Source organism: Malus domestica, chromosome 17, assembly GCF_042453785.1.
Source record: "Malus domestica chromosome 17, GDT2T_hap1".
Taxonomy (NCBI): Eukaryota; Viridiplantae; Streptophyta; class Magnoliopsida; order Rosales; family Rosaceae; genus Malus; species Malus domestica.
In genome coordinates this window covers 14759436-14778683 of record NC_091677.1, presented here as the reverse complement: position 1 = coordinate 14778683, position 19248 = coordinate 14759436, and the positions used below count along the sequence as shown (strand labels likewise).

The 19248-nt window shown below is 36.6% G+C and overlaps 1 protein-coding gene across 1 annotated transcript; it reads left to right on the top strand.

Annotated features, from left to right (window-relative positions):
- Window positions 1-231: 231 nt before the first annotated feature.
- On the top strand, window positions 232-4675 carry LOC114822443 (uncharacterized). Its single transcript, XM_070816381.1, has 6 exons — window positions 232-327; window positions 851-1768; window positions 2556-2859; window positions 3578-3711; window positions 3803-3912; window positions 4459-4675. Exons 1-6 carry the CDS (start codon window positions 232-234, stop codon window positions 4673-4675), a joined length of 1779 nt encoding a protein of 592 aa, XP_070672482.1.
- Window positions 4676-19248: the final 14573 nt, after the last annotated feature.

The window sequence follows — 19248 nt, the reverse complement described above, 5'->3', positions numbered from 1 at the left end:
GAAGCATGGGAATGCTATCAAAAGCTTTTGAGTAGGTGCCCTTACCACAAATTTGCAAATTGGTTACAAATTAAGTTCTTCTATAATGGACTTAATGAGAGTGATAAAGAGTGAGTAGATAACTGAAGTGGAGATGGTCTGATGATGAAGCCCTATCCAAATGCTATAGCCTTGTTTGAGACTTTAGCTACTCAATCAACTCAGTGAGGAAAAAGAAAGACTAAAGCACCAATGAAGAAGGCTGGCATGTATGAGATCAATTCAGATACCGGGTTAGAAGCCAAGGTTGGGACACTTGGGAAACAAATGGCTAATTTGATAAGCACGGTGAGTCAACAATATCAAAATCAGTCTCCATTAAATCAAGGAAATTTTCAAGCGCAGTCGGTATGTTCTATTTGTTCTCAGTTTGTTCATGTCACTTAAACATGTCCTCAATACTATTCTGAGAATACATTCGATCAAGCCAATCAGCTTCAAGTATATTAAGGGAAATCGAAGAATAATCCGTTCTCTAACACCTATAATCAAGGGTGGAGAAATCATCCGAGTTTTGCTTGGAATGGTAATCAAAACAGAAATCAGGGTATTATGCAAATACAGCCGAGACTTTATCAAGGGAACATGCAAATGGTTCCTACAAAGCCATACTCTACTTCATCTTCACTTGAAGTTATGATGCAAGGATTCATGCAGAGAACTGATGATGCAAACAATATGGTTTTGACTACACTTAATAATTTCAATCAGAATATGACCTTCATGACAACTCGACAGAACATTATGAAGGCAGCCTTGAAATCTTTGAAGGGTCAAGTTGGGCAAATTTCTTAGTCTATGAACACTCAAGAGTGGAAAATTTCCAAGCCAAGTTGAGCCAAATCCAAGGGATCAACAGTTTGAGCATGCCAAAGCAGTTACTTTGATGACCGGTAAGATCATTGGGCAAGAAACTTGTCAAAAGGAAACTGAGCTTGAAAGTTTAAAAGTAGATTATACATCACCACTTGTTCTAGAGTTGCACTCTAAGCCTGAAGAGGATTCTACAAATGCCAAAACCATTTCAGACACTCCTAAAGTTGTTGAAAGAGTTTACAAGCTTCTAGTTCCATATCCTCAAAGGCTAGTGAATTCGAAAAAGAACAAGCACATGTTAGACATCCTTGAACAATTCAAGAAGGTGGAGATCAACATTCCTCTCCTTGATGCAATCAAGCAAATTCCTTTTTATGCTAAGTTCTTGAAGGACTTGTGCACTAACAAGAGGAAATTCGAGGAAGATGAGAAAGTGATGTTGTCAGAAGAAGTCAGTGCAGTACTACAACGGAAGCTTCCACCGAAAATAAAAAATCTAGGGAGTTTTACTATCTCTTATACTGTTAGTAATCATATGTTTAAAAAAGCCATCCTTGATTTAGGGGCTAGTGTGAATCTGATGCCTTTTTCAGTGTATGAACAGCTAGGTTTGGGAGAGCTTCAACCAACTTCAATAGTCTTACAATTCGTAGACCGATCAGTAAAATATCCGAAGGGAATTCTGGAAGATGTTCTTGTTCAAGTTGATCACTTTATCATACCGACGGATTTTATTATGCTTGATATGGAAGTTGTTCCAATGCCTAAGAAAGAGATTCCAATTATATTAGGAACGCCATTTATGGCTACATCCGGGACTAAGATCGATGTCAAAAAATGTCTCTTAACAATGACAGTCTTAGGGGAGACGATCGAATTCAGAATTTTTGATGCCATGAAGCAACCGGGGAAGGTATATTTTCGAGTAGACACCATTGATCACGAGGTACAAAAATTGTTCAATCTTACTAGTTCCTCAGATGCATTGGAGACATGTCTTACTCAAAACTGTGATTAGTATAAATCAGAAATTGAACCTTATTAAATGCAAGTTGCACTTGACGCATTACCGGCAATTGTTGAGGTTAAAAGTATGCACCAAGTTCCAGGTAATCTAGCCCGAGGTCACTATGTTTTTGAGGAACTTCCTCCATTTTCAGTAATCTTGTTCCATCAATCAAGAAACTTCCAAAGTTGGAACTCAAGCAACTACTTGAACATTTAAAGTATGCCTACCTTGGTGAATCAGAAACATTGCCAGTTATTATTGCTTCTAAGTTGACTAAGGTAGAAGAAGAAAAGCTTTTGAGGGTGTTGAGAGAGCACAAGATGACTTTAGGTTGAACTATAGCAGATATAAAAGGTATTAGACCTTCCATGTGTATGCATCGCATCTTTCTTGAAGATGATGTGAAGCCAACTAGAGATCATTAAAGATGGCTGAATCCGAATATGAAAGAAGTAGTAAGAAAAAAATTCTTAAATTACTTAAGGTTGGGATTATCTATCCTATTTTCGATTCAACATGGGTGAGTGCAATTCTGGTGGTACCAAAGAGAAGTGGCATAACAGTGGTAAAGAATGAGAACAATGAGTTGGAACCTATGAGGTTAACAACCGGGTGACGAGTTTGTACTGATTATCTGAAGTTGAACGATTCAATACGCAAGGATCACTTTCCCATGCCTTTCATTGATTAGATGTTGGAGAGGTTAGCAGGGCATAGTCACTATTGCTTTCTAGATGGTTACTCTGGGTACAATCAAATTTCTATTGCTCCAGATGATCAAGAAAAGACCACATTCACTTGCCCTTTTGGCACTTTTGCTTACCGGAGAATGTCGTTTGGGTTATGCAATGCTCCTGCTACTTTTAAGAGGTGCATGTTGGCCATCTTTTCTAATATAGTGGAGAGATTTATCGAGGTATTCATGGATGACTTTTCAGTATTCGGTTCTTCATTTGATGAATGCCTCGATCACCTATCTCAGGTTCTGGAAAGATGTGAGGAGACCAATTTGGTCTTGAAGTGGGAAAAAATGTCATTTCATGGTTCAACAAGGCATAGTATTGGGACATGTGGTTTCCAGTAGAGGTATTAAAGTGGATAAAGCGAAAATTGATTTGATTGCTAAGCTTCCACCACCGACTTCGGTCAAAGCAATTAGATCTTTCTTGGGGCATGTTGGCTTCTATTGTTGATTTATCAAAGACTTCTCTAAGATATCGAAGCCTCTATGTGATCTCCTTGCTAAACATGCCGCATTCGATTTCAATAATGAGTGTTTGCATGCTTTTAACGCTCTAAAAAATCTTTCAACTTTTGCTCCTATTATGATGGCTCCAGATTAGAGTCTTCCTTTTGAACTAATGTGTGATGCTTTTGATTATGCAGTAGGAGCAGTTTTAGGACAGAGAGTTGGCAAGCTGCCCCATGTTATTTATTATGCAAGCAGGACCCTTAACGATGCTCAATTGAATTATTCGACCACTGAAAAAGAGTTGCTTGCTGTGGTTTTTGCATTGGAGAAAGTCTTATTTGATTGGTTATAAGGTAATTGTATTTTCTTATCATACAGCTGTCAAGTATTTACTTACCAAGAAAGAGGCTAAACCCAGGTTGATCCGTTGGGTTCTTTGTTGTAAGAATTTGACTTAGAGATTCGAGATAAAAATGGGTCAGAGAATTTAGTTGCAGATCATCTTTCTCGGTTGGTTTCAGCTTTGAAAGATGATGAAACAGAGTTACCATTGAATGATAGTTGTCTGGACGAACAACTCTTCGCCATTTCGGAAACAAATTTTCCTTGGTTTGCTGATATTATGAATTACTTGGCTACCAACGAATTTCCTGGAGTGAGTAATCGTCAAGACAGAAAAAAAAAACTTCAATTTATGGCCGTGCATTATTTTTGGGACGATCCATATTTGTTCAAGCATTGTCCAGATCAAATTATTCAAAGATGCATTCCCGAGGAAGAGCAGTAGAGCGTGCTTACTTTCTGCCATACCTCTGTATGTGAAGGACATTTCGGGGGCAAGAAAACTGCTGCTAAGGTACTACAATCTGGATTCTTTCGGCCTTCTTTGTTTAAAGATGCATATGATTTTGGCAAGATAAGTGATCGCTGCCAGAGGATGAGAAATATTTTACACAGTAATATGATGCCACTCAACAACATTCTAGAGGTTGAGTTATTTGACGTGTGGAGTATTGATTTCATTGGACCCCTTTCCAAGCTCTTATGGTTATTAGTATATATTGGTGGGTGTTGACTATGTTTCCAAGTGGGTTGAGGCTTTGGCTACTCGAACCAATGATCATAAAGTTATTTTGTCTTTCCTCAAGGACATCATATTTCCTCGGTTTGGGACTCCTAGAGCCATTATCAGTGACGGCGGCACTCATTTTTGTAACAAGCCCTTTGAAGTTCTCATGAAAAAGTACAACATAACCCATAAGGTTTCTACACCTTATCATCCTTAGACAAGTGGTCAAGTTGAGGTTTCGAATAGAGAAATCAAGAGAATTTTGGAAAAGACGGTCAACACTACGAGGAAAAATTGGTCCATTCGTTTGAATGCTGCTTTGTGGGCGTATAGAACTGCATATAAAACCCCCATAGGCATGTCTCGTTATCGACTTGTCTATGGGAAAGCTTGTCACCTTCCAGTGGAACTGAAGCATAAAGCTTTGTGGGCTATCAAGCGACTGAATTTTGATTTAAACAAGGCTAGAGAAGTACGAAAGCTTCAGTTGAATGAACTAGATGAACTGCGGGATGAAGCCTATGAGAATGCAAGGATATACAAGGATTAAACGAAGGCATATCATGATAAGTTAATTGTTCGAAAAGAATTCTTTCTGGGTCAGAAAGTGTTGCTCTATAACTCTAGACTCCGTCTTTTTCCAGGTAAACTCAAATCCCGCTGGTCTGGTCCTTTCTTAGTACAACATGTTTTTCCTCATGGTGCAGTTGAAATTCATAATCCCAAGGATGGATCCACGTTCAAAGTGAATGGACAAAGATTGAAGCTTTACTGGGAAGATGCAACGCACGAAATTTATGAAGCTTTATATCTTGATGAGTGCCCTGGTTTCTCCATTTAAGTTTGGGGGTCGTCCGTCTGGCTGAAGACGTTAAACTTAACGCTTGTTGGAAGGCAGCCCAACTAGGTGTTTTATTTCCTTTTCTTTTAGTTTATTTTTGTTTTGTGTTTTTTATGCTTCTATCATGTTTTGAATGTTTATCTAATATTTGCAGATTTTTGCCATGTGCCTATGCTAGTGAGTGGAAGTGAATGGGTGATTTGTCAACTTTGATACTTCATTAAAGGGAGTTCTAAATCCTATCTTTGCAATTTTTATTTTGTTTTTTCAATTTTGGTCTTTCTAGTTCTTTGTTTTGATGAATGCATTGCGTGTATGAGTTTTTGCAAACATTGAGGACAATGTTTCATTTAAGTTTGGGGGTGGGCACTTTAATTTTTTCGTTTTCATTGCTTTTGTTTTAAGAATTGTCTAAAAAATAAATAAATAAAAATTAGGTCGCTCAAGCGAGCATTACATTGGGGTCTGCTACTCAAGTGATGGTTTTCTTCCCCTCAAGAGGAAAGTAGTATGTGTTCTGTTGCTCAAGTGGCTATGTAGTCCGCTCAAACGATTTATTTTTATATAAAAAAAATTGTTACTTTTTTTGTTGTTAGTTTTTTTTTTTTTTTTTTTGTTTCTTCCAACACCTATGATGAGAATTGGATTTAAGTATGTTGTATGATTGATATGAGATTCATGAGTATTAATTATGGCCTACGAGTTATTCACTTACTGGCTCTAATTGACATGACTTTCCTTGAAAATTCTTGAGCACATTAACCATGTTAATATGACAGTTTCATGATATAGAGACTTTTATGTGGATTTTGTGAGACTTGTTTAACCCTTGTGAGCATTTGAGCCTATTCAAGATTGAACTATTATGTGTCACTCTCATTTATACTTGTGTGAATGGTCTCATTTTATTTGCATTTCTAGAACTTGCCTTAAACCTCTTGGTACACTCATCAATTCATGTAACAAACTTGGAAGTGATAAGGCATTTGTTTCTCTCGTTTGAGCCTTTCAAGCCAACCATTATTATGATTTTCCCTAGTTAGCCCTGTTGAGCCTTGAATGTGAACCTTTCTTGTTTCTTTAACCTAAATATTTCTCCCTACCCTTGTTTTTTTTTTTTTTTAAAACAAAAAAAAATTCCTACCTGTCTAAAGAGCTTGTAGAGTAGTTGTTAGGGTCGAATATTGTAATTTCAATCTTTCTCATTTTTTTTTCAAGAGAAAAAAAAAGAAAAAAAAGAAAAAAAAAAGAAAAGAAAAGAAGAGAAAGTAGTTGTTACTACAAGAAAATGAAATGAGTGTTTCAAAGACCAGACCAAATGAAAATAGTGTTTCTGCATAGAGTAGAAGTGCTTCATATATCTTTTAGATTATTATTATTATTATTATCTTCAAATGTAATTGTAAGCTCTACAAGTCATTTAGATTTTGTGTTTTTCTTACCCTTCTTTGTTAGCCAATTAACTCTTATCCTCAATACAACCTTGTGAAAGACCTTTGATCCAAGTAGTTATTTGATATTGATACCGAGTTAGGTGGACAAGCAAGTATATGAAGGCATGTTTAATAAGATCACTTGAACAAAACACACAACCTGCAAATATGAGTGAATGAGTGTATACCATGTGAGCAATTGGAGTCGAGCTAATCTGCATATACATATCCGGATCATGAAAAGTTGTGTTAATAATGGTTAATGCTCACACACTTCACGGATCTTGAGTCGAAGTTTGTGAATTGTTTGATTTGAACTTCTTTAATACCTGTTGAGATCATATTAATCATGTTTATGAATTGAATTTCCTGAGGATGCCATTGTTGGAAGGATTGCTTTGAGTTTTATTTGATTTTATTTTGTTTTGTTTAGCTTGAGGACTAGCAAATCTAAGTTTCGGGGTACTTGATTGACTCATATTGATACAAGTTTTTATTACCTTAGCACTTGGATTATGTATAGTTTTCATCCCTTATTAGTAGTTTACTTGTGATTTTCTTATTTTGTAGGATTAATTGCAAAGAAAGGGATTTTGAGGCAAATAAGAGGAGTGTTGAGAGCCTAAAAACAGTCTGTAAACATTCAAAGGAAGATCACAAGATATCAAAGCATGCCTAAGACATGGAGGTGACATAATTTGGAAAATCTCGGATATGGGAGTTTCTGTCCAGCGACTTTGATGGGCTGTCATTTATTCATCCAGAGGAACCTCATTGCATACTATATATGGATGAAAAGATATGGAAGTCTTCTTTCAAATGGAGTTCGAATCATGTCAATCCGATATTCCTGCAATGAATTATGATCGTCTTAGTGACTGCTGTTTGGAATTTCAGGTTCGGTCAACTTTAAATTTTAAGTGATTTGGGCCAAATTTGTGCAGTTCATTTGAATTGGAGATTTAATGCCTAACAAGTAAATTAGTCTGACTGTTAAAGAAATATAAGCTGCCCTTTTAGGCCCAATAATGCACTTAGTCCTCATCAAAATACAAGTGGAGGGTGGAGATGAAAAAAAAAAGAAAAAGGGGGGGATTGAACGGTTGGGATCCAAGAAGTTGTTGCAGCAGAGCAGGAGAGTAAAAGGGGGAATACGGCTAGAGATTTGGACAGCAGCAGAAAAAAAAACGCAGAAAAGTGGAAGGAAGGCAAGCAAGAGTTCAGGAGCTTTTGGAATGCAAACTTCTCCTTCGGTTTAAGGGTTTCTCATGATTTTCTTATCTTTAATTATGTTTTCCATGACTATGTGTTTCTAAATTCTTTTGCTAAGGCTACATTGTAGCCATACAAGAATATTTTGTGTTTTTAGCTATTTGATTATCCAAGACAAGTTCTATTATGTTGAATCTCAAATTTTGGGCTTAATTCGCTTGTTTTTTCGTTCTTGACAATTGGCATCACTTGGATGAATTAATAAGTGTTTGTTGCAGGTTCATAGGCATATACCCATGTTATGTTCTTGTTCGAATCATGAATTTGAGATCACAATTTACTAGAAGCATACACCATGTTCTAGGTTTTGTGTGGTTGTATAAAAGTTTCCATTGTACTTAGGGAACTTCAAGTTGTGAAATCTAGGCATACACCATGCTAGGTTGCTTCTTAGAAGAATATAATTTGATGCATACATCATGATCGGATTATAGAGTTGGGAAACTTAATCATCAACATAGGAGTTGTTAATTGGATAGTTGATAGCTAAGAATCGGAATAGGATTGTTATTGGTGAAATTGGATGCCTTGGCCTTTAACGTCTTGTTTGTCCTTAAGTTTTAATGTTATTGGTTTATTTATTTTCTTAAACTTTCAGCAATTTTATCTTATAGTATTAATCTTCACAACCAATATTTCCTTTAATTTTCTTGCTCAATAATATTTTCAATTTCATTTGTGCGTTAAGTGGTTAGTTATCGAATTAAATCACCGTTCCTTGTGGGATTCGACTCTGTATTTGCACTTTTATACTATCTACGAACCGTGCACTTGCGAATAAACATGATTAGAATTAATCTATTTTAGGTTGCTCTAATTTACACATCATCCCTTACCCCTTTGAGGTAAACCTTTTTTTTTTTTTTCAAAATCAAATTACTAAATAATAATTTAATATGAAATTTTGCTTAATTGATATAGAATCATAGCGCAATATGGTTATTGATAGGAATCATATGATAATTGATGAATTGAATAGTTGAAACTAAATGAATAATTTATATGTTTATTGATTAATTGAATTTATGGTTTAATTAGTTATTAGTCATAGTAGATTTTAGTATTAAGAGTCTAAGACTTTTTTCCTCATTATATAGTGATGTATTGGAACGACACTGTAAGAAATAGTGCTTTATTCTTCCTTCAAAAATTTTGGGTAGTCTTCCTTCGAATATTTTGGGTAGTTCACAACAAAATGAGGTCACTAAGTTGAAATATTGGTTGATCTTCCTGCAAACCTTGGACTAAGACCTTGAATGATTGATTATAAGCCTAATTATCGTGAAGCAATTCGTAGACACTATCTACAAAAGATCGTTGTCAACCTAAAACCCACAAAATGCCAAGGACAAAAATGGGGACAACGGTCGATGTTTTATCATCCGTTGGTTTGACACTTTTGAGTGATTGGTGAAAGTTCTAGGATGGGTACTAGTTTAACCTAGAGGGAGGTGAATAGGTTCCAACTTAAAAAATCCAATTCAATTTTCAATTAATTTCCACATCACAACACTTATCAAATTATCCTACACATATGCAGTTAAAACAATAAATATAAGATGTAGGATTTAACGAGGCAAAACCCATAACTGGAAAAATCCTTAGGCTCCCAAGTCAAGACAAACACTAAGAGAAATGAATACAAAAAGGACTTACAAAACTTATCTTACTAGACACTCAACTAGAAGGTAGTTTTGTTTCCGCGCCTTTGCTACTCGATCTCTATTCAGCCTTCGAGTGGAAGTGGGACAACACTAATGTGACCGTCAATCACCTTCTCCTCGAACTTTGCAGATACTAACACGATCATGCAAAATGAATGTATGATGAAATGGTTTTTTTGAAAATCAACCAATTACGAAAATCACAAGGCACATTTTCATAATTGACTTCCAATTAAAGAACAAAGAAATATCATTGATCAAAAACTAATAATTTCTGTTTGAAAAACACTTGAACTCAAAATCGATTTTCTTGAAAACTTAGCACACTACTCTCAGCTGCATTTTCAAAAACTTAGTTCACAAAACACCTGAAACAATAGGAAGGTCTATACGACTAACCTAGGAAATCCCAAAACAAATATCAAATGACACACTCCGACCGGAGTCGAGGTGTGCTGGCCGTCACCCAAAGGTGACGTAACCAAACGTGCAAGTGATGTAAGAATGTGAATAAACTAAAATCAAAATTAGGACTTAATTTAACTAATAAAGTGAGTGCGCAGTAGTGGGTAGAACCCATAGAATACAAATATTTAGAGCATAGATATCAACGATAGTGCAATCGAAACTAAATAAGTGTTTAGCACACAACCGAAAACAGTTCCTACTCTTAATTAGAGTGTGTCAGAATCACCAGCTATTCCTCGTACGCCACTGAGATAATAGCTAGTGATTCTGACATACTCCAATTAAAAGTAGGAACTATTTATGGTTGTGTGCTAAACACTTATTTAGTTTCGACTGCACTACTGTTGGTATCTATGCTCTGAATATTTGTATTCTATGGGTTCTACCCACTACTGCGCACTCACTTTATTAGTTAAATTAAGTCCTAATTTCGGTGTTAATTTATTCACATTCTTACATCACTTGCACGTTTGGTTACGTCACCTTTGGGTGACGGCCAGTACGCCTCGACTCCGGTCGGGGTGTGTTAGTTGTGAGACAGTACTTTAACTGTTGGAAACTCCGTTCACAGTCGTCACTCCATTCAAAATTTACTCCCTTCCTAGTCAACCTTGTTAGAGGTAGGGCTATAGCTGATAAGTCTTTCACAAAACGTCGATAGTAGCCCGCAAGACCAAGAAAACTTCGTACCTCAGTGACAGTCCTAGGTTGCTCCCAATTTTCTACTGCTGCTACTTTCTAGGGATCCACGTGAACACCTTGAGCTGATATCACGTGTCCTAAGAATGAAACTTGATCCAACCAGAACTGGCACGTACTGAACTTGGCGTATAACTGATTCTCCCTTAACTTCTTCAGAACCAGACATAGATGTCTAGCATGCTCAGCCTCGCTCTTAGAGTATATCAAAATGTCATCAATGAAGACAATTATGAATCTGTCAAGGTACGGACGGAATACCAGATTCATCAAGTCCATAAAGGCTACTGGAGCATTAGTTAACCCGAATGGCATCACAAGAAACTCATAATGACCATATTGAGTTATGAAGGCTGTTTTCGGAACGTTTTCTTTTCTGATCTTCAACTAGTAGTAACCCGACCTTAGATCAATTTTTGAAAAGACACCAGCACCACAAAGTTGATCAAAGAGATCATCGATACGGGGCAACAAATAACGGTTTTGAATCGTCACCCGATTTAACTCACTTTAACTTATCGTAACTTTTTCGTCACAACTCTGATTCGAGCCTAACTCGTGCTCATGCGTTCATAATAATGAGTACTATTTAATTACAATAGCGAGAAAAAGTATTTAAGCGCGAATAAACACGTCCACGTCACTTGCCAATAAGAGCATAAATGTCAATTCACATACTTGGGGAGAAATTACATAGAAAATTAGGGACGGATCGTCACATCAAATGCCGCAATCCTCAAACATATCAACTGTAAGTTTCTCTCTGTGCAAATATGATTTAATGCAGTGTGTGTTATGCATAGCAGCAGCAGCCAAAACATAAAACCATGTTCTAATGCACTCGGTGCTAATGCTTTGTTAATATATTCTGTGTTATATGGCAAACAAACCAAACCCTAATCTAATGCATGCTATAGCAACCAAAACAAAAATTATGATATGATATAATGATCACTTCTAGAACCTTAACATATGCTCTCGCAAATAAATGACTGCTTCAATGCATATATATGTTGTGATGCGGCAACAACAGCAGCGAAAACCCTAAACTGATGTGTATATATAGGCGTAGGTAAAACAGAGTGAAGGAGGTGTGATCAAGGAAAACTGAATTTTTTATTAACAAACTAGATAAAAAAATAAAATAAAATAAAAACCAAGAGATATTATTTGTTTTATGCTAATAAGTGTGAAAATCCACCAAACATTATCTGTATGCATAAAACAAATACTAGAGAATATGTTGCCACCTAAGAAAGATAGGCTTTAATTAATAAGACCTTAATTGAAAGTCAAATATGCAAACCCAATCCACAATTCACGGCAAAAACAAGGATTGATTAAAGTTTAAGCTCATTTGTAATCCTGCTTAAAATTACAGCCCAAAAACACTTAACGTAAACCATAATTTCATGAGATGCCATGCATGCAAACATACCTGAGTAAATGTCTCTGAAACCCTTGGTATTATTGTGATCGAGAGCACGAGAGACAAATTTAAACTAAAACAAATAAAACCGAAAACATGCAATAGTCTAAAACATTACAGACTCAGGCTTTTTGTTAGGAATTGCCAATTTTACTCCAACAGTTGGAGTATAGTATAGTAAGAGATGTTGCATTTTGCCGTTATTCCTAAGTTTTTAAATGTAATTTGATAAAGGGGGGAAATGCTAACAGTTATGTCTACACTGAGAAAGGGTTTAAAAATTGGAAGAAATGACCCAATAGTTTTCAAGATCATAAGGAAGGTGTTGGAAGTCTTCATAATAAAGCTTCACAACAAGCTAGAGATTTGATTATACAAACGGAACATATTGAAACATTTGTGATTAAGGAAACCGATGAATCGTTGTACAAGATGGTTGTTCTGACAAGGTCTTCCTTTTTGTGACCATGATAATAAATCGTTGAAATCAAGCAATAGGGGTAATTATTTGGAGTTATGCAATTTCTTGCCGATCATGATGAGAAAGTTAGGAAGGTTGCATTTTAGAATGCTCTCAAAAATCTCAAGTATACTTCTTGCGATATTCAGAAAGTTCTTGTCCATGCTTGTGTCGTTAAAACTACTGATGCAATCACTTAAAGATATGGAAGGTGTATTTTTTTTGTCTTTTGGTTGATGAAGCACGTGATGTTTCAACTAAAGAGCAAATGGCAGTGGTATTCCATTATGTGAACAAAAGAGGAGACAAACTTAAAAGGTTTTTAGGTCTTGAGCTTATTTTCGTAAAACCAATAACAAACTTGAAGAGGACATTAAGAGATTGTTTGCTACAACAAGTTTGAGTATGTCTAAGTTATGAGGTCAAGGCTATGATGGAGATAGTAATATGATAGGTGAGCTAAATGGTCTTAAAATAAACAAATATCCTCAAACATTTTATGTTTATTGTTTTGCACATTAACTTTAACTACTAGCTCTTGTAGCCGTAACTAATGATAACGAGGATGATACCACTTTCTTCTTAAATGCTAGTAGTTTGGTTATTATTATTGGATTATTGTGTAAGCGTCGTGATGCATTTAAAGAGAAACAAAAAGAACAAATTAAGAAATCTCTTGATATTGGTGCTCTTGAAACGGGGAATCAAAAGAGTAATCTCATGTGTCTTTGTAATACACACTGGAACTCACATTATGGTACTTTAGTTCATATTATTGCTATGTTTCAACTTGTGGTGGATGTGCTTGATTGGATTAAAGGTGATCACAACCAAGCTAATATAGGTGAAGAAAATAGATTATTCAAAGAAATACAAACATTTGGTTTTGTGTTTTACTTTAAATTATTTATCACAAGCATTACAAAAGAAAAATCAAAATATTGTGAATGTGATGGTGTTGGTAGATGATGACTTTGAAGACTTGGTTCATGAGGTACATAAGTTTTATGAGGAAAATAATACTGATGTTCCTAACATGGATGATTTGCCTTTTGTACCCGAAAAATCAAAGCGTAAAGTTCTAAGACTCACAAACTTGCATTACTATTGTGTGGATCTCTATTTTCAAGTCCTCAATATGCAACTCAAAGAATGAGCTTCAATGAGGTAAACACCAAATTGCTTCTTTGTATGATATGTTTGAGTCTGGCAAATCTTTTGCATCTTTTGATAGACAAAAAATAGTTCTTCGCACAATTTTATCCTCAAGATTTTTACTGTGTGAACCTCATGAATCTTCTAATTCATCTTGACAATTATATTCATGATATGTATATGCATAGTAAGTTTTCATCGTTGAAATGAATTAGTAGTCTTTCAAATGAATTGGTGAAGACCGGAAGCTGTGAAAGCTACAAGTTAGTGTGTAAGCTTCTTACATTGGCCTTGGTTTTACTGGTTGCAACCGTTTCAGTGGAGAGAGCGTTTTCAAACGATGAATATTCTCAAAAAACCATTGCGTAACAAAATGGTAAATCAATGGTTGAGTGATAGTTTGGTTGTTTACATTGACAGAGATGTTTTCACTTTTATTGATAAAAAGCATATTATGGGACGTACATGACATGAAATCTCGCCGGCAACAATTGTAACTTGTTTATTGGCTACTATGTATAATGATTTGGTTGTCTACATTTCTCTGAAACCTTTTACATTTTTAAATTTCACACCTCCTCCCAACATTTTTCTTTTGTAATGCTTGTAATAACTCATTTATAATTCCCAATATAAGTCTAAAAAAAAGGGTGAAATACAAATAAAAAATTTGTATTTCTTTGAATGACCTATTGTTTCATCCATATTAGCTTGGTTGTGATCACCTTTAATTGAATCAAGCACCTCCACCACGAGTTGAAACATAGCAATAATGCTAACTACAGTATCATAATGTGAGTTTCGATGTAGATCATAAGAATGTACGAGACTACTCTCTTAATTTAACCCTTTCCCCATTTCAAGAACACCAATATGAAGAGCCTTCTTAATTATTTGTTGTTGTTATCTCTACATGCATCACAACATTAACACGATAATCCAATAATAATAATCAAATTACTAGCATTTATGAAGAAAATGGCAACATCGTCATTAACTTTTGTTACGGTTACAAGAACTAGTTGAAGTGGGTGTGCAAAACAATGGACATAAAATGCTTGAGGATATTTGTTCAAAATCTTTGTTTTAAGATCATTTAGTTCATCTTTTATATTACTAACTCCATCATAGCCTTAACCTCGTAACTTGGACATACTCAAATTTGTTGTAGCAAACAATCTCTCAATGACCTTTTCAAGTTTGCTACTAGTTTTTTGGAGATAAGTTGAAGACCCAAAAACGTTTTAATTATATCTCCTCTCTTTTCATATAACGGAATACCACTACCATTTGCTTTTTAGTTGAAACATCACATGCATCATCAAACAAAAGACAAAAAAATGCACCTTCCATATCTTTTGTGATTGCATCAATAGTTTCAATGGCACAAGCATAAACAAGATCCTTTTGAATATTGCAAGAAGTATACTTAAGATTTTTTGCAGCATTCTCAAACACAACCTTCCAAACTTTCTCATCCTTATCGGCAAAATGTTGCACAACATCCAGATAATTAACCCTATTGCTTGATTTCAACAATTCATCATAGCTACAAAAAGGAAGACATTGTTGCAACAACCATCTTGTGCAATCAGCGCACTCAATAAAATATGATAATTAATACTGTAAACACGGAAATTCCTGCGATAAACGAGACAAGAACACGTGTACAAAATAATATTTGTATTGATGATTTAGGGGTTACAATCTCGTTTACAAATTTAGCCTCTGATTCTATCTTTGTAATGGGTGAATTTGATGTTGTTGGTCCAAAGGGTCGTCGGGGCTTGATCTTGGGATAAACAGTTGTGCGGATTTGTTGACGTTGTTGATCCAAAGGGCCGTCGGGGCTTGATCTAGGGATGAACGAATGATGAATGATGGACACTTTCTTCAAGGGTCGTCGGGGCTTGATCTTGAATTAGTGGAAGTTCTTCAAGGGCCGTTGAGGCTTGATTTTGAATGAGGATTTGACGAAGAACGAGGAAAGCTTTCTTGATCCTTCGAGATTTGCTTGGGAGCTTTAGAGTTTCAAAGCTTCAAGGTTGTGGTGTGAGGTGAAATGGTTATGAATTGGTGTCCCAAAATGAATGCCTTGGCCTCCTATTTATAGAATTCCAAAACTTGATTTTTTGGATTTAAATAATCAGATGAAATAAATCATTTTTGCCAGGTGTTGACACGTGTCCTGTTTGATGACTTTTTCGATTTATTTTGATTTTTCGTTTAGTCACATGCTATGTGTAAAATTTATGTGACACGTAAACGTTGAAATTTTAATTATTGATCAACATTTATTTCACCAAAATTTCGATGTCTACAAATGCCCCTACTTCAAGGCGCGTCGTATACATGTGTTTGTCACGTGTAGAATATGCTTTTTGAAGTCCCTTACTGCAGATGTTGATCCAAGGGCTGTTGAGGCTTGATCTTGAACTGGGTTGGTAATTTCTTCAAGGGCCGTTGAGGCTTGATCTTGAACTTTGTTTGAAATTTCTTCAAGGGCCGTTGAGGCTTGATCTTAAAGGTTGAAATTGGACCACCAAGAGCTTCATGTGGTAGATGATCTTTTGCTTTGGTAGTGGGTGAATCGGCACGTATTTTGTTGTGCTTGTTGACTTTCCACAGCTTTGATCTTGAACTGGTTCGGAGGGTTTTCTGGTTTCCTCCAATTGTTGACTTTCCACAGGCTTATTCTTAAACTGGGTTGGAGGATTTTCTGGTTTCCTCCAAGTGTTGACTTTCCACAACTTATTCTTGAACTGGGCTGGAGGGTTTTCTGGTTTCCTCCAAAGGACTTTCCACAGACTTAATCTTGAACTGGATTTGATTCAAGGGTGGTGGACACTTGATCTTGAATCGGACTTGTAATTTCTTTAAGGGCCGTCGAGGCTTGATCTCGAACTTAAACATGACCACGAGCAGTTTCAGGACATGCATGCTTTGAAAGATCAAGGAAGTTCGTAGCATTTTCACATGAACCCTGAGCAGTTTGGTCAACGGTATGATCTTCAAGATTGATGGGCTCTTCTTCCAGTTGGTGACTTGATCTTTAAGGATTATCGAGACTTTGCTCTTCGGTGATAGTGCTAGCGAAAGGTTGTTGAAGCTTCTCGAGCTCTTTGATTATAGCAACGATGGCAGGCTTGGATTTGACTTAGACTCCTCTATCTGGATTATGCAATTCTGCCGAGAAGGGTGTTCTGCCGTAATGATTTGTTCCGGCTCATCGTGCTGCGTTCTTCTTTGCTTGTTTCTTTGGCCTAGCCGAAGTGGTGCGCAACCTTTTGCCTTTAAATGGTCATTCAAAGCATCACTTTTCAGCCACTCATCCATACTTGGCAGCTTCAGTGTAAAGAGCCAACACCATATCAACTGTTTTGAAATATTTGCTGAGGAAATTCGAGATTCATCAACAGTTGAAGATGAGTACTCGAGAGCAACGCTAGGTAAGCAACCAGGCAAAGGTTCCGGGCAATCAGTTCCTGATCGGATGTTTAATTTCAGGTTCCGACTGATTGCTTCCTTTCTCCTTGTTTTGCAGGCATGAGCAAGGGCAAAGGAAAGGATAGGGAAAAAGCATGATATAAGATACCTTTGCTTCCAACCCCGATGATATGAGATTCTTTTTCTTTTGAAGAAGTAGCGGATGATCAGCACATGTATTTGTTGAGCTTGTCTCCACATGCTTCGATGCATCATTTTCACTTGCCTCTTTTGTTCTCCAGGCAGATGTGGTATCTTCTCTAGAAGCATAAGATGTTTAGATAATGGGTACTTCGAGAGCAGTGCTTGGTGAGCAATCAAGGAAGGGGTTCCAGGCAATCAGTTCTTTACCAGGAGCTTGAGTGGACGTTCCGACATATTGCTTTCTTTATCCTTGTATTCGCAGTGAAGAGGGAGGACAAAGAAAATGATAGGGAGAAAGCATGCTATGAGATACTCTTGCTCTCAACCCTAGTGATATGAGATACCTTTGCTCCGGTGTGACTTGGTTGAATAGGCGTTTCCAGGGAGGAAGAAAACTGAGTATGTTGAGAGGTTTTAGTTGGAGATGTATTCTTGGCAAGGAAGAAGAGTCAGGCGTTTGTATTTTCAGGAAGGAAGAAAACTGAGTTTTGGTTGCAGATGCATTCGGCAAGGAAGAAGAGTCAGGCTGGATGTGTGTCTTGCTATAGAGGATGGAGGTTGAATTATATGGTGAGCTCCCAACAGCAAGTGGCAGGGTGGATGTGGCCTTGTCTCTCATGCTTTGTCGGCCAAAAGTCGGGTAGGTAGGTATGATGGACTCCACACGTTTTCAACTTTCTCAGTGATCTCTGGCAAAGTTGCACGTGATAGCCGAAAGCTGAGATTGCGTCTGAAAAATGTTGACGGTCTTTACGCAGGAAAATCCGGGTTTTGAAATTCGAAGAGCGGTGTCTCTTCAATTTTTTTTTTTTTTTAACAAATGGTTGTGTTGCCTCTTCTTTTTAAAGAGGTGTTAATTGCATTCAACATGCACACTTTGAAGATTGCCCGCCTTTGACAATTGTCTTTGCTGTATTTATGAGATTTTACTCACTTCAACCCTTTTCTTTTACCATCTTTTTTTTTTTTTTTTTGGAAATGGCTAACCCATCTAACATTTGCTTAGATTTAAGTCTCAGCAATGACACAGGTGCACCGCGTCAGGGTAATATATGGCGCCCGTCCTTCTCATCTTCTAATGGCCCTCTTACAGTTGAAGACTATGTAATGAGGGATGCAGCAACGGCTACGGTTGTAGCTAGGAACCTCATCACTCCTAAAGATAATATGATACTTTCACGACGGTCCGATGAATTAGCTGTTCGAGAGTCCCAGGCTCTCAGTGTCCAGTGTGTGAACTCTGTTTCCAACATGGGCCAACAATTACTTGTTCGAACTCGCCAAGTTGAATCATTGACAGTCGAGGTGAAAGCTCTTAATCAAGCGATCAGATAGCTGAAGCACGAGAATAGAGAGTTGCATGTGCTTGCAAATAATTATTCGACAAGCATGAAGAGGAAGCTTGATCAGTTGCTGGACTTCGAAGGTCGGATTCAAAGTGACAATCGGAGATTTGTGGATGTATTCCAGAGGCACCTTTTGCCTTCGTCATCTGAAGTTTGACAAAGTATTAAGGCCCCAAATAATCCATCTCCACTGCCTCCCTCTTCTAGGGTTCCGCCGAGTACTAAGGCTTCAAGTACTGAGGCTTCACATAAGTGACATTTGTGAAGGCTCCCTTTTTTTTTTTTTTTTTTTTTTTTTTACGCACTTGTAATTTCTTAGAGATATCAATGGACATGCTTTATTTTATTCAGTATGTTGTGCTAAAACGTATATCTGACTAAGATGTGTTACTCCTTTTTTTTTTTTTTAGATGGAAAACTTTCTTCCTTTCAATCATTATGTCTCCACCACCCTTTTCACTTTTTTTTTTTTTTTTAGATGGTGCCTTATGCACACTATTCTTTCACCCCCTTTTTTTTTTAGACGGAAAACTTTCTTCCTTTCAATCATTATGTCTCCACCACCCTTTTCACTTTTTTTTTTTTCCTTTTTTTTTAGATGGTGCCTGATGCACACTATTCTTTCACCCCTTTTTTTTTAGACGGAAAACTTTCTTCCTTTCAATCATTCTGTCTCCACCACCCTTTTCACTTGTTTTTTTTTTTTTGACTTGCTAACAGTAGCTT

Bases quoted from the DNA above. Each gene is read 5' to 3' on its own strand.
- LOC114822443 (XM_070816381.1), top strand. From the start codon at position 232: ATGAAGAAGGCTGGCATGTATGAGATCAATTCAGATACCGGGTTAGAA. The intron at 3,712-3,802 runs GTGAGTAATCGT...AGCATTGTCCAG, and splicing joins CTACCAACGAATTTCCTGGA to ATCAAATTATTCAAAGATGC. The intron at 3,913-4,458 runs GTACTACAATCT...GTGGGCGTATAG, and splicing joins GCAAGAAAACTGCTGCTAAG to AACTGCATATAAAACCCCCA.